Here is a 15,513-nt window from a genome sequence, read left to right on the forward strand (position 1 = left end):
ATTTTGTGTTTGTTAGCTATTTCCATTTTTTCCTCATGCGCTTGTACCTTTTGCATGTTTCACCTTTGTTTTACAGGAACTCTGTGTTAGGGATATTAGACTTTTACCTACTGTGTTGCAAACGCTCTCCCCAGCTTCTCATTTGTGTTGCAACTTCACTGCTGTACTGGATTTAAAGTATTTTGTGTACCATGATCCAACTTGAGTTTTGTGTTCTGCTTAGGAAGGCCACCTCCACCCAGGATTTATGTACAAAAAGAAATTTTATATTTTCTTTCAGTTAAGTTTTATCATTTGTTTATATATATATAACCCATTGGGATTTGAATGTAGTGTGAGGTATCCCTATAAAAATTTTAAAAGCAGATAGGATATTTAAACATCTTTCTTTGACCTTTTCCTTTACAAAACTTGCTTGAATTTCATCTGCTTATGGCTACTACACTTTTCTATCCACAAACTTCTGGTAAAAGTTTCCACTCATATTTTTCCTGATTTACCTTCTTTTTGTCAACTCAATGTTGTCTCTATGGCCTCTGCTGCACCATTACACTGAAACTATTTATGCCCAGGGCAGCTTTGGGCCTTCTGTGTACTGAGCCCAAAGGACTAAATGCCCAAAGGAGTAAATTTAGACTCCTCTGTCCTGAGCAGTGTGTATTTGTTGTGGTTGGGGACTTTCTCCTTGAAATGCCCCTCCTTTGGGTTCTTTGATACAGCTTTTTCCCAGTTTTCTTCCTCCCTCTGTGCCTCACCCTTCTTAGTCACTTTTGTAGCCGCCTCTTTTTTTATCCCCAAAGTTTTGGTATAGTCTAGAAATCTTTCAGTCACATCCTCTAGGGTTATACTGAATGATGCTCATTCTTTGGTGGTGATGTCAGTCTTAGGACTTCCGTTATCAACGATGTTCTGACAACACCCAAATCTCTATCTTCAACTCAGATTTCTTTTTAAGGAAATCTACATTGTATTTATGCCCCATGGGCTTTTAAAAGTAAACCTATTGTTATTTCTTCCCCTCAGGTCTCAAAGCACATCTTACTATTTCCCATTTTAAAGAATGAACACTCATACCCAGTTGCTCTGTATAGAAGAAACGTGTTTGTCATTTTAAAAAGTTGAGTTGAAATTCAGATAACATACAGTTAGCCATTTTACTTCTCTTTAAAAAAAATTTATTGAATTTATTGGGGTGACATCAGTTACTAAAACTATATAGGTTTCAGAGATATAATTTTATAGTACATCATCTGTGAATTGTATTGTGTGTTCACCACCCCAAATCAAGTCTCCTTCCATCACCTTTTACCCTCTTGTATCTCTCTGCACCCTCTTTCCCTCTGGTAATCACCATACTGTTGTCTGTTGCTTAATCCCTTCACCTCTTTTCATCCAGCCACCCAGTCCCCTAGTCCCCTTCCCTTTTGACAGCTGTCAGTCTGTTCTCTGTATCTGTGAGTCTGTTTCTGTTTTGTTCGTTTATTTTGTGCATTAGATTCCACATATAAGTGAAATCATATGGTACCTGTCTTTCTCTGACTGAAAATATTATCCAGCATAATATTCTTCAGGTCCATCATACCACTGCAAAAGGCAATATTTCCTTCTTTTTTTAATGACTGAGTAGTATTCCAGTGTGTAAAGCTATCACAGCTTTTTTTATCTACTCATCCACCAGTGGGCACTTGGGTTGCTTCCAAGTCTTGGCTATTGTAAATAACACTGCAATGAACAAAAGGTTGCATGTATTCTTTCAAATTAAATGTTTCAGGTTTAATTTTTTAAATCTTAAAAATGTGGGGGGTGGTAAAAGTGCTTAATAATTAAAGTGATCCTGCATATCTTCCCAACACCTATGCTCTTAAGAAATTTAATTAAAACCAGGCCTTCAGAATTAACTTCCTGATTTTCTTCCCTTCAACCTGGTTTATTAATGGTCTTGTGTGCTTGTCACTCATATATAGGGTCTGGAATATGGGTTTGAATGGATGAGAGTTTTAGAACTTTTCTGGTATGATTTACACAGAAGCATATACCTTTTTACAATTTTAAGTATATGTTTATTGATATCTTCACTGGAATTTTTTAACATGAAAAATGCCAATAGATATTTGATAGGAGATACCTAACATCTTATTTACTTAACTGTTCTTATGATATGTAAAAAGTCAGTTTTTATAATGGTAGACATGACCTTTTAAGATTTTGATCATTTAAATAGAGATAAAGTAGATATAACCAAACTTTATGTAACTATAAAAGTGCTATTTTTCCCTTATTTTAAAAAAACATTCTGGTATATCTTGGGTTCCACGAGGTAAGAAGAGTTTTCAGAGATTTTGTGCCAAGTAAGTCACTTACACTTGGATAATAGACAAGCTCAACCCAAGAAATTCAATGTGAGAGTATTTTTCTGTTCATTTCATGAATTACACACTTTAAGAAAATAGAAATAAAACTTCTCTAAGATTTATAGCTACTATTAGCTACTGAGTAGCAAATTCTTTGCTGCTAAATGCTTTATGTACATGAGCAAGGTTATCCTTATAAAAACCGAGGAAGATAGATATCTTTACCATTTTACAGGTAAAGAAAATAGGCCTCAGAAAGGTATTACTGTGCTCAGGGTCACTCAGACGAGGTCTGAACTTAGCCCTATCTGACTCAAGACCCTTGGTTTTCATCATCTGATTTTAGTGACTTTCTCTAAAGATTTTTTTTTAATATATTTATTGATTATGCTATTACAGTTGCCCCATTTCCCCCCCCACTCCACTCCATCCTGCCCACCCCCCTCCCTCCCACATTCCCCCCCTATAGTTCATGTCCATAGGTCATACTTATAAGTTCTTTGGCTTCTACATTTCCTACACTATTTTTACCCTCCCCCTGTCTATTTTCCACCTATCATCTATGCTACTTATTCTCTGTACCTTTTCCCCCCTCTCCCCCTCCCACTCCCTTAATGACAACCCTCATGTTCTAGTTGTTTGCCTAGTTTGCTCTCGTTTTTGTTTTATGTGTGGCCATTAATAACTGTGAGTTTGCTGTCATTTTTACTGTTCCTATTTTTGATCTTCTTTTTCTTAGGTAACTCCCTTTAACATTTCATATAATAAGGGCTTGGTGATGATGAACTTCTTTAACTTGACCTTATCTGAGAAGCACTTTATCTTCCCTTCCATTCTAAATGATAGCTTTGCTGGATACAGTAATCTTGGATGTAGGTCCTTGCGTTTAATCTTGGGTAATGTAATTATGATGTGCCTTGGTGTGTTCCTCCTTGGGTCCAGCTTCTTTGGGACTCTCTGAGCTTCCTGGACTTCCTGGAAGTCTATTTCCTTTGCCAGATTAGGGAAGTTCTCCTTCATTATTTGTTCAAATAAGTTTTCAATTTTTTGTTCTTCCTCTTCTCCTTCTGGCACCCCTATAATTCGGATGTTGGAACGTTTCAAGGCGTCCGGGAGGTTCCTAAGCCTCTCCTCATTTTTCCAAGTTCTTGTTTCTTCATTCTTTTCTGGTTGGATGTTTCTTTCTTCCTTCTGGTCCACACCATTGATTTGAGTCCCAGTTTCCTTCTCATCACTATTGGTTCCCTGTACATTTTCCTTTGTTTCTTTTAGCATAGGCTTCATTTTTTCATCTGTTTTTCGAATAGATTCAACCAAGTCTGTGAGCATATTGATAACCAGTGCTTTGAACTGTGCATCCAATAGGTTGGCTATCTCTTTGTCGCTTAGTTGTATTTTTTCTGGAGCTTTGAAGTGTTCTGTCATTTGGGCCTTTTTTTTTTTTGTCTTGGTGCATCTGTTACTTTAAGGGGCGGAGCCTTAGGTGTTCACTGGGGCGGGGTAATGCTGGTCGCAGAGCTGTGAAGCTGTATGTGGGGGAGGGGCCGAGTGGGAGCAATGGCTCCCGCCTCACTCTCCTCCAGATTTCAATCTTTCACTCCGCTACCCACAATCAAACTGGGCCACTCTGGTGCTGGTTCCCGAGTAAGTGGGCCTGTGCACACTCTAGGCCCCTGTGGGTCTCTCCAACAACCTCTCCTGTGAGGCTGGGAGTCTCTCCTGCTGCCGCCCCAACCCCCACAGGCGTTTTCAGAGGTTTGAGGCTTTATTTCCCTGAGCTGGAGCCCTGGGTTACGTGGTCTGCTTTGCTCCCCGCCGTTTGTCCGGTTTATCTGTGGGCGAATGTGGTGCCGCAGGGTGCTACCCACCACTCTGCCTGTCCCACTCTCCGCCACTCTGAGTCTGGCCCTCTGGGTTTATCTGTGCAAATGTGGGGCCGCAGGGTCTGCTAGTGCTCAGACTGCCTGGGCCATTTGTCCCACACTCCGCCAGTCTCAGTCCCGCCACAGCCACGTGAGTCCTCTCCGCCCCTCCTACCAGTCTGGATGAATGTTTATTTTCTATTTCCTTGGTGTTGGTCCCCCTTGCTGTTCGATTCTCTGTCAGTTCTGGTTGTGCGAGGAGGCGCAGTGTGTCTACCTACGCCGCCATCTTGGTTCTCCGACTTTCTCTAAAGATTAAAGGCAAACCAATCATCAGTTCGCCTCGAGCACTGCTGAGTATCTCTCCCTGGACTGTTCTGATTTTTTCCTTTTGGTTTTACTTCAATAGTATCTGCAATAATTGAGAAGTCCCTATCTATTTAAAAACATAGATAAAAATTATAAAATGTGCTTTGTCTACATGTGTACTACATGAGAGACAAAGACAGATGCCTTTCCAATGCAGTCAGTCAATGATAGTGCTGGGCATTAAAATTTTTAAAATTCCACTTACCTCATTATATGGAAAATTGATGCATTTTTTTCGTGAGGCCACTTTTAATATTTGAATCCAAGATAAGTGATGTAGTGAAATGATACAGTTTTCTTTCATTACCCTCAGTCTTTGATTTAAGAATTATAGTCTTGCTTTGAAAAGCAGGCATTTTTCAGTGACTCATTAAAATAATCATGAACTTTTTCCACTTCTTTTTATAGTAGTACTTGTGTCCTTCAGCCTCTTTTAAGAACATCACATAAAAGGTTAACGATGCTAATGTTAACAAGCATATAAATTGTATGATAATACTAAAGAATTTATGTAAACTAATACATTAATGGTCACTTTAGAGAAATATAAAGCAATAAAGTCTACAAAAGATTGGAATTCCAAAAAGCAAAACCTTTTCCTACATTTCACAAATAAAAAATCAAGACACAGGGAAGGTGAGAAAAGTATGGCCCCCATCTCCGATATGTAGGAACTGTTATTTATCCAAGAAAATGATGGGCTATTTCTTCCCTAATGGTCAGTTTTACTAAAAATTTGTCCCTTCAGTATGTGTGATCCATAAAAAGCCTGAAGCTATTTTTCAGGTTAGTTAAGTATCAAAAAACTTAGAGCAAACCTGCTGAGTGCTTCATTATGTGCCATTGCAGAGTGAGAGCCACAATTGCGTAAGTCAGTGATGCAGGGTCTTGACCTCTGCAATGTCTGTATTAGCATCTCAGTCATTACTAAAAAGTCTCCAGAGTCATAACCTTGACCACTGGCAATTTGCTCTTGGCAAAAGAAATCTTAGCTTCCAACAGCTTTCTGCTGGTTAAACAGGTTCCATACACCCTTATTTATTACACACACAGATACATACAGAGTACATATGCATATGGAACAAGGTCTCTCCTTAACTCAAGTTACATGAGCACAGTGTATCCTCCTTTTAATTTTATCCCCTCTTGCTATTCATGCAGTTATGACACCAGCTCGGTAGGTATATCAGCTACATTACTGGATATTCACAAGGCACAAATACAGAATACAAAACTGATATGAGAAATACAGGTTTTAATTAAAGGGCAGAAAGTGAAGCATTTCCAATGGTTAGCAGAAATGCTTAGATTATTTACTTGGCTATTTTCATTGAATTTCCTTTTTCCTACTGTGAGATTTAATTTAAAATATAAAGGAGTTTTATTGCCAGAAAGGTTTATAGATATTGCTTGCAAAATACCTTTCTTAGTTTCCAATATGCACATCTCACTGTGTCACAAAAATTTAAAAATAAGGGAAAACACAATCAATGCTGCAAGTATAAGCATAGAGGTGTCTGTTTCCATTTGGGGCAGGGGCAAAATTAGGTCATTCTGAGTTATCCAAAGGACCATTGAACTCATTGATTAATGCAGTTGGATAACATTTAGTCCTGTAATTAGTAATTGAAAGTATTTATTCCATACTATTCAACTTACTTTACAAGCACTTCCCTTCAATTACTTGAAATGTCTTTGAAGTAGAAAAGTTTTTTCACTCAAGAATGGTGTGCCTGCAGATACATAGGGTGGATCAAAAGTAGGTTTACAGTTATGAGCATGCAAAACAGTTTATTCTTGTGTTATTAATTATTGTATTATTTTCCACACAAACAACTGTAAGCCTACTTTTGCCCCACACTGCATACAATAACCTTGGGTAACCTTGGTTCCTCAAACAAAATTTTAATGTTCCATTTAAGAACATCTAAATCTTAAAGACCTAAAATGTTGGACTTAAAACTAGCAGAAAGTAAAACTTTGGTTAGTGTGAAAAGATCCTTACTATTCTCTGTGGGAATTGAGTCTAGGGAGGCCAGGGCAATCTGACCATTGGCAACCAGAAACACTTTTCACAAATTTCCAAAAAAAAAGAAAGAAAGAAAAGCTTAATCTATAACACAAACTCAGAGGTGTTTACTGAGACACGTAGCCATTTTAAAAATGTGTATTTCATTGATATTTAGTGTATTCACAATGTGCAACCACCATCTCTCTGTAGTTTCAAAACTTTTTCATCATCCTATTAAAAAAACCCGTAGCTGTTAAGTAGTCACACCCCGTTTCCCCCTCCCCCATCCATCGGTAATCTCTCAGCTTTCTGTCTCTGTGTATTTGCCTTTTCTGGTTATATCAAAGGAGTCACACAATATGTGACCTTAGTGTCTGGTTTTTTTCACTTAGCCTGTTTTTTTTTAGGTTCGTATAGGTTGTAAATGTATCAGAACTTCCTTTTTATGGCTGATAACATTCCATTATATGTATATACCATAATTTGTTTATGAATTCATTCATTGATGGACATTTGGGTTGTTTCCACCTTCTGACTGTTATGATTAGCATTGCTGCATAAACACTGTGCGCAACTTCCCATGTGGACAGCTATTTTCATTTCTCTTGAGTATATATACCTAGGAGTGGAATTTTAGGTTATATTGGAACTCCGTGTTTAACTTTTTGAGGAATTGTGTGTGATTTTAACATCCACATCACCAAGCTTGGTTGATTATTCTATCTCCTAAATATCCCTGTTGTTCAGTATTATTCCCACTACCATATTTTAAAGTGTACCCTAAAGGTACACTTTCCAGGATTACTTTACTAACTTCCTTTTTGTTTTCTGTTATCACCATGGCCTTATTCTGTGTCATCTTAAAGATACTTCAAGGTTGGTTTTTGATATTGTAAATCTTAGGAGATTACCTCATTGTTTTAAAAACAAAACAAAACAAACTCATCATCATAGCCCTGTGGATAAAGTGTAAGCTTACGTGGCTTACAGAGGCTCTTTTCTGTCTAATTTTGTCTAGTTTTCATCTTAAACCCCCCTCTCCGACTTTGTTCTAGCCATATATTGATGTCCATTTTTCAGGTTTTTCCATGCTTCTCTACCTCAAGCACTTCCCCCCACCCAAATCCTTTGTCTTGTTCAGATGTCGCTTTTCGTTTTAGAAACCCTTTCTGTCTCTTCATGATCATAATGTGCCCTCCAAATTCCTGCACCAATGTTGGAGCGTTTACTACACATTGTGGAAATCAGTAGCTGATAGTTAAGTGCCAGGTGACACAGTGCAGACTAGAAGTATAATTTATAGGAATTCAGAGGTCAAAAGGAGATTATTTGGTAAATTACTTAGGGAAGGCCTCACGGAGGAAGGTGTTACTGGAACTGGACTTTGAAGGAGGCATTCGTGAAGGTGTGGTAGTGATCTGCAACCGCGGGTAGATTAAACCTGTTGAATATCCATGGATCTAGACCTATGAGGACTCATGCTAGGAGCAAAAGCCATGACAAAGGGAGATAGTGGACATTCTTCAACATGGCTTTTGTGTTACATGAAACAAGCAGTGGACACAATTATTCCTATGGAAGAAAAACATAAAAAGAATGTACAAAAGATTTCGGGAACTTAATGATGTATTGACAAAAATGAGAAGGAATGATATACTTTGCAGGGGTGTCCAACCTGTGCCCCTGTGGGCCACATGAGGCCCAGGATGGCTATGAATGTGGCCTAACACCAAATTGTATATTTACTGAAAGCATTGAGATTTTTTTGTTTTCGTAAATGTTTGTGTATTTAATGTGTAGCCCAAGACGACAACTCTTCCAGTAGAGCCCAGAGACGCCAAAAGGTTGGACAGCCCTGCTGCGAAGTGTAAGGAAATTTTCTAGGGTAATTTTTGACCATGTATGCTATTGATAATTTCAGAGTTTACCCGCCTATATTTATAAAACTCCACTGAACTTCTGGAATATTCAACAACTAGGTGATTTCTAGATACCGGTAAATTACAGAGTCTTCCACAAGACTCTTGTGTTCAGTGTTGGAGAAATGCACTGTGTTTATCTAGAAAAAGATTGGAAATGAGATCGTTCCGTGCAGAAAATAACTGCCTGTTCTGCAGCTGTCTGTGCTCTACTCTGTCCCTCGGTTGACGGTGAAAGTGGGGCTTTCGGCTTCTCCCTCCATAGTTAGCACTCAGTGAGTGTTTACACACACAACAAAATAAGATTAAAATGTAATTCCTATGTTTGCATTTTCAGTGTCGTCTTATGTCTTATGATAACTTTAAAAATGCATTTCTTGTTTTATGAAATGTACTGACTTAAAACTATTTATAAAAGTCTACTTTTTCTGTTAGGCAAAAATATTAGATTTCTAAAAAATCTCCCCTTAAATTTTGAGAAAGAAGCCATTCATATTTAAATAGAAAACTCACTTTTGGCTTTATCTGTGTTTTACTGGCATTTGGGGGTATTAAATTTTAATTGAAATAACACCACCTCTGATTCCTCAAAAAAATTAATATCTTTTTCTCTGTTACCAATATACTTTGTTCAGTGTTGTATTGCACTTTTAGTTGTATATTTTCTTTTATCATCAGACTGAGATCCTTGAAGAGAATGGCAGGAATTATGAGAATTACAAACCAGTTCAGACTCCCAGCAAGTTTTTTCTAGGCCGTTCTCCTCTTGCATGGGCTTTGTTTCTGCTGCTGAATTCCAGCCAGTCAGTGCTCCGCGTCTGAGCTTCCCAGTTGGTGATATATATACCTACTCATACACTATCATGATTGTGGTGTTAGCTTCATGGTGTATGCACCCATCAGTATGCATTAAATTATATAATTTAAGTATGTGTAGTTCACTGAATGCACATTATACCTTATTAAAGCTGTTTAAAAAATTCCATACATGAAGCCCACCATCAGTAGGTCATTATTACTTTAGTAAGCCCAGTGTCTCTAGGAACCGTTTAGACTTTGCACTCCTCATTTGTCCTTCCAAGGTCCCCTGTTGGCCTATGTCTCCCAGCCTCACTAGTCCTTTGCCTCTGTTCTTGTCCCCAGCCTCCATCATCCTCCATTCATGCCAGAGCCACTCTCTTTGGAAGAGAAAAATCTTACGATTGTAGGCTCCAGGTATTATTCTTAAGCCGCTCATGTGTGTTGGAAGCTATGCTGGCAGAGGGGTCAACACACACAGGCAGGACACATGGAGCCTCTGTTTTCTACGTGCTCGGAGTCTGATGGCCCACACATGAACATCAACTGTAGGTGTGTATCCCCAAGGTTACAGAGGAGTTGTCAAATGGATGCACAGATATTAGCATAAATGAAGGTTGGTTAAGCTCAGCATATTCCAAGGAAAAGGTATTAGGTACTCTGTTGGTATTTCTAAAAGTGCACCCAAAAGATAACAGCATAAGAATTGCTTGAAGTACTAGTTTAATTTCCCTCAGAAACAGAGTATCTGGGGGATGAACCTGGATAGCTGCATTTTAACACGTTGTCTACACCACTGTGTCACACCACTGCAGAGCTACTTAGAATGGTGGTAAGAATCTAGCTGGAAACCAGGGTAGCAGGGTTAGAAGTAAGAGGGCAGTCGAAGTTGATCTTCTGGGCAGTTTGCTTTACCCATTGCTTCCTTGTGTTAAAGAGTTGGAAATGCCTTGGTCATCAGGTAGCATTTTCCTAATGGATCCAGGTATGTTCATTTAATAGTTTAGAATTAATAAGGTGTATATTCGAGTTTTATAACTTCTTTGTTGGATGAAAATTATGTGCCTTAATTTTAAAGTTTTGATTACATTTTTCTTTCTCCACAGAACTCAACAAAAATCCAGTGGAAGGCTTTTCAGCAGGTTTAATAGATGACAATGATCTCTACCGATGGGAAGTCCTTATTATTGGTCCTCCAGATACACTTTAGTAAGTACGGTGAAACTGACACCAGTGGAGCTCTTTTAATTAATTAAAGTGTAAACTATTTTGGCAAACTGAAGTCAAATTATTTTCTTAAAGCAGGTGGAATGACTGTGCTTAGTATCAGTTGTATGGAATGATAATGTCTCAGGTTTTTTGTGTCGTGCTTGAAACTCTAGTGTCTAAAACCTGTTGCTTTCTTATGTATATCATAGTTTCAGAAATTCAGTTACTCTGATACCTGGGATAAACTTACAGAAGAGCTGTCTATAAGGTGAGGTTATATATAAATAATACATATATTTTTTACTTGTATCCCAGAAATTGGATTGGTTTTGTCAGGATAGGGAAGAAGAAAATTCTTTATTGAAATGTTTCTCCTTCCCTTCCCTTGTGCTTTCTGTGCCTTTTCTCCAAAGGGAACGTGATAATTTTAAAGAGAAGGCTTTATCATTCTTAACATTTTGTCACCCTAATTACAGCGCACCATGAGTCTGGGAGATTCCATGCAGAGCATAGTGCGTCCATCAGAGTCTTAAGCAGGCTAGGGAGAACTTTCAGGATCTCCCTAGTGGTTTTAGTGGTTCTCTAAGTAGGTCCCCACAGAATATTGGTTAGAACCAAGGTGTTCTCACCCTAAAGTGAACTCAAGATCATCTTTTCCCAGCTTATAAAAGTGTCTGTTACAGCTAGTCATTTTTAGTTAATCATCATTAACTGATGTGAAGAGAGACAACAGAATGTAGTAGTATCAAAGAGCAGTGGAAAAAGAGAGGTGGAGTTTCTTAAATATTTTATGTAATACCTTTCTAGATTCAAAGACCGCAGTCTTACTTTCTGCTCCAGGTGTTTACAGACTAACTTAAATTTATTAATATTCAATGTTCTGTAAGAGGGATCGTGACTGCCTTGTATCTGACTGGTACAAGTTCCATATTTTTTATAGAAGTTGAGGTATTGAAAGAAAATGCAGCAACCTTCTCAAAGCCGTACAACCGAGGGAGAGTAGGGGCAGACCTAGATCTGAGTTTGTTGGGGACTCTGCACCTCCTCACTCAACCGTGGGCCTTTCTGGGACTAAGCAGGGAGGGCTTGCATACGTGAGACATGTTTTCCTGAGGGCCAAGTAGTTTCATTTTAGGTGTTCTAAAATGGTAACTCCTTTTCACCCCATAAAATACATGATGGAAAAGAAAACTCAGAGCTACTTCTCTACCAGAGTAGAGTGGTATATGACATACAGAGTTGAGTTGTAGTGTAGATTTTGGGGTTTTCTATAGTCTGAAAAAAAATGTTTTCTCATATGTATTGCCACTCAAAATTTTTGTTAGTCTTATTTCCCAGTGGTATGTTTGCATTGTAATTGTTGCAAACTAAAATAACTAGTTAAAATAACCAGTTAGTTTGGTAGGTAACAGTAGCCATTGAAAACTGTTCTAGAAGTATTTCCCCATAATCCTAATATTATTTGAAAGCTGATTTTTTAACTAAATTTTGTACACAAAACTATACATGTAACCTGGTTTAAGTTCAAGTCTATTCTTCTATGTTTTGCAATCAAAACACATTGCATGAAGGTTTACTCAGGGGAAACACAGCAATATTGCAGTAATAGAATCTTGTTACTCTTACAGTTGATACGAGATAATAAGAGAAATTTTTCTAAACTGATGTTGTCTATACTGAAGATGGGTGAGGCGTCTAGGCCTGAGCTCCCTCTCTAAGGACCTCACAGAATTCTTACACTTTTTTTCATGCAATGGTGGCACATGTGTCTCAATATTATTAGCTGGTCCATATATTTTTTGAACCTTCAGCTTCACCAAAAAAACCCACTTTTTAATACTCATTTCATTAATTAACATTCCATTAGTTCCACCAATAAAAACCTATTTCTGGCCTTAGTGTACGTTTAAAAAGTGCAGGCTCTTTGATAGGAGATGTGGGTAGCAGAAGCATTTGTGGCATCTACTTTGGAGTGTGGACCTACTGATGAGACTGTTGGCAGCCCCTTCCGCACTGTCCCTTCCTGATGAGAGCACGGCAGCACCTGTGCTATTGTTTAACCTCATTGCCATTGGTATTTTGAACATCCTATTAGTAGTGAGGCCTTGATGCAGTTGGCAGACATGATAACGGTCATCTAAAATTACCTGGATCTGATTCCTTTTTATGAATGGTCTTTTCTAATTCACGTGCTGCAATTTATAAAATAGTTTTTAGAGCCCTCAAAAAGAGGCTTAAGATTTATTGAGTGTAGGCCATCCCTTTTGGCAATGTCCTACTTAGAATGATTGCAAAAATAAAGCATTACACTGGCATTTACATCACTCATTCATTTAGTTCTCTAATATTTTTTGAGCACTCTTATGCTAGATGTTGGGAGCATGTAATAGTTACTGCTCCCAAAGAGGTTATTCTTTAGTTGACAAAACAGATCATTGCATAGTCATTTATTACACTTTGATGGTGATGGACATGGGGTACTATGAGGAGTCATTGGGAAGATGGCAGGTTTTGAATGTGTCAGGGAACTTTTCCCAGAAGAAAAAGATGTCTAAAATAGGAACTGAAGCGTTAGTGACTGTATTAGTTATTAGGCGTTTTGGCTATAAGCAAGAGAAATCTGATTTTAACTGCCTTAGAATACTTTGAATATGTTGTCCTGACACAAAATGGTTAATAGCAGTTTTGAGCATTTCAGAATATCATCCAAAGAAAAAAGAGAAGGTAATTTCTTTAGCAGACTCTGCTTCTTGTCTCATTTGTCAGAATTGAGTGACTTGCTCATTCCTTACCCAGTAACTGGCAAGATGAATGAGATTGTCACATCTGGTTTAGATTAATTATTCTGGGGCGGAAGAGATTTTAGACTGTCAACAGCAAGGTAAGAATTAATTTAGACAGATATTCTGGCAGTGACAGTGAGTGGGTAGGGGTAAGTGGAGGGGAAATTAGGGATTAAGTATTTTATAGGGAGAACTGTGTATATAGGGCCTGGAAAAAAAGGGTTGGAACACAAGGGTATGGCATCTGAGTGAAGTGAGTATAAAGAATTTGAATAAATTAGATTGGGTAGGGAGTCCAGGGCTAGTTGACATTTACGAAACACTGTTTAAGAGTTTGAAGTTACCTTTTGTCCCAAGGAGAAAAAGCACAGCCATTGAGAAATTTTACATCAGAAGTTACCAGTTAATTATATTTTAGAATGTGCATTGAATTACTAAGTATTATAATTTGGGGATTATGGCTTTTATTTTCCTTCAGTTTACTTGTATTTTATTTCTGCAACAAATAACATGTTTTTAACAATGTTTTAAAGAAAAATTTGTCTGTAACATAAAAAATGGACCTGGGGGCTTGGGGGCCTACTACCCATGGCGCTTGAAAGTAAGTTAATGTGGGCTTAGATGGTACCCAGGCCTAAGTGATTAATTCACCACTTAATAATTAGATAATTTATGTAATAATTAAAGAATTAATACTGTACTAAAGTTCTTTAAAAGCTGGTGTGATTGTTTCATGGTGACAACATTAGCCTTCATTTAGTCACTAGAGGGCAGTGCACACTCTTTACTATCTGTGTAATCAACTGGTGGGTTCTTAAGTTCATTACTTTGTTTGAGACTGATAGATACTATGAGTATTAATTTAGCCCTTATAGTTACCTTTATAGAGTATTATCTTTTCTTTATTTTTATTGTTGACACTATTGTAGATGTCCCCATTGGCCCCTTCTTGCTACCCTCCTCTGAGCCCCTGTTCTACCTCAGTATTGAGTTTTTATTACTTCTCTGTTAATCTTTCTAGTGCTGTTAGGAATTGATTCTTGAGGCTTTCTGTGAAAGACATTCTGAAACTGGTGTGATACACTTGCTGTTTTCAGACAACTGATTGTCAAGTAGTGTGTATAGCCACCCATATTTACAGAAATGAAAAATTCAGGTAGGAATGGCAGTAGGTTTTTAAAGAAAGTCTCAGAGACCCGGATAGCACTGAGTAAATAAACGTTTATACATTTGTATTAGTGAATGGTGAACGTACAACTTCTTTTATCTCTTACTCTCTTCTTCTTTCATCACTCATGGCTAGTCTGTTCGAGGTGTGTGCTGTTTTGTTTCTGACCGCTGGCAGTGGTGTAGAACGTTTGGAGAATTGTAAGATTGTATATAGTCTGTAGTACTGCCTTAACTTGAGAGGATACGGAGCATGAAGAGTTGGCTAGCGAAATTGTCTGGTCAAAGAAATTGCTTTATAGTTTTGTTTAAGACTTAGAAGCACAAGCCGTATATCCTGTCATGAAATTTTGGAGGGAGTGAACCTTGTGCACGTATTGCTTAGAAGTTGATTGATCATTGGCAGTGCTATGTCATTTATCATTTAATGCTTAAGAACGTGGGCTTTGGGGACTATCTTTGTGTAGCTGACTACCATTTTTATTAGTTGTGTGACTTTGAACAATTACTAAACTTAGCTTAAGCAGTTTCATTTCTAAGTTAAAAACCCTGTGCCTAGAAAGTGTTCATAATATTCAGCGTATTGCTTGTAATAGCAAAAAGAGTTGGAAGCAGTCAAATGTCTTATTGTTATATTGGATAAACTGTGGAATGTGGTAGGTAAAATGAACAAGAGACAAGTATTAACAGGAATATATATGAAAGAACAACGTTGAGGAAAATTTCAAGTGGCAGCATAGAGTTTATCATTTAAATAAAGTAAATATGGCAGAATGATAGGATTTGAAAAAGCAGAATGGTAGGATCTCTGATTCTTACAAGATTTTATAATTTAATCAAAATCAGCAAGGGAAGCCTCATAGAAGAAACTTGAACAAGGCCTTAGACCTAGTTTTCTCAGCCTTTTCAAATGGGAAACTCGTGGTTGTATACTTTTTAAAAAAATCATGCTCGTAAATAAACTAGTAGTATCTGTGATGAAGACAACATGTAATGGAAGAGAATATATTTTTAATTCATTGATGTTTTTAAATGAACTTTCAA

The 15,513-nt window shown here is 37.7% G+C and overlaps 1 protein-coding gene across 3 annotated transcripts in view; it reads left to right on the forward strand.

Annotated features, from left to right (window-relative positions):
- UBE2G1 (ubiquitin conjugating enzyme E2 G1) overlaps window positions 1-15,513 on the forward strand; it is a 104,780-nt gene that overhangs the window by 60,204 nt on the left and 29,063 nt on the right. For 2 of the 3 annotated variants that reach the window (XM_024564898.3, XM_071219311.1), the window contains exon 2: window positions 10,417-10,519. In XM_024564898.3, the coding sequence (XP_024420666.1) occupies window positions 10,417-10,519 (103 nt within the window). Of the gene's footprint in view, window positions 1-9,655; window positions 9,863-10,416; window positions 10,520-15,513 lie in introns of all 3 variants that reach the window. The other variant, XM_071219310.1, reaches the window with a different exon arrangement.

Source organism: Desmodus rotundus, chromosome 9 (genome assembly GCF_022682495.2).
Source record: "Desmodus rotundus isolate HL8 chromosome 9, HLdesRot8A.1, whole genome shotgun sequence".
In the NCBI taxonomy this organism is placed as follows: Eukaryota; Metazoa; Chordata; class Mammalia; order Chiroptera; family Phyllostomidae; genus Desmodus; species Desmodus rotundus.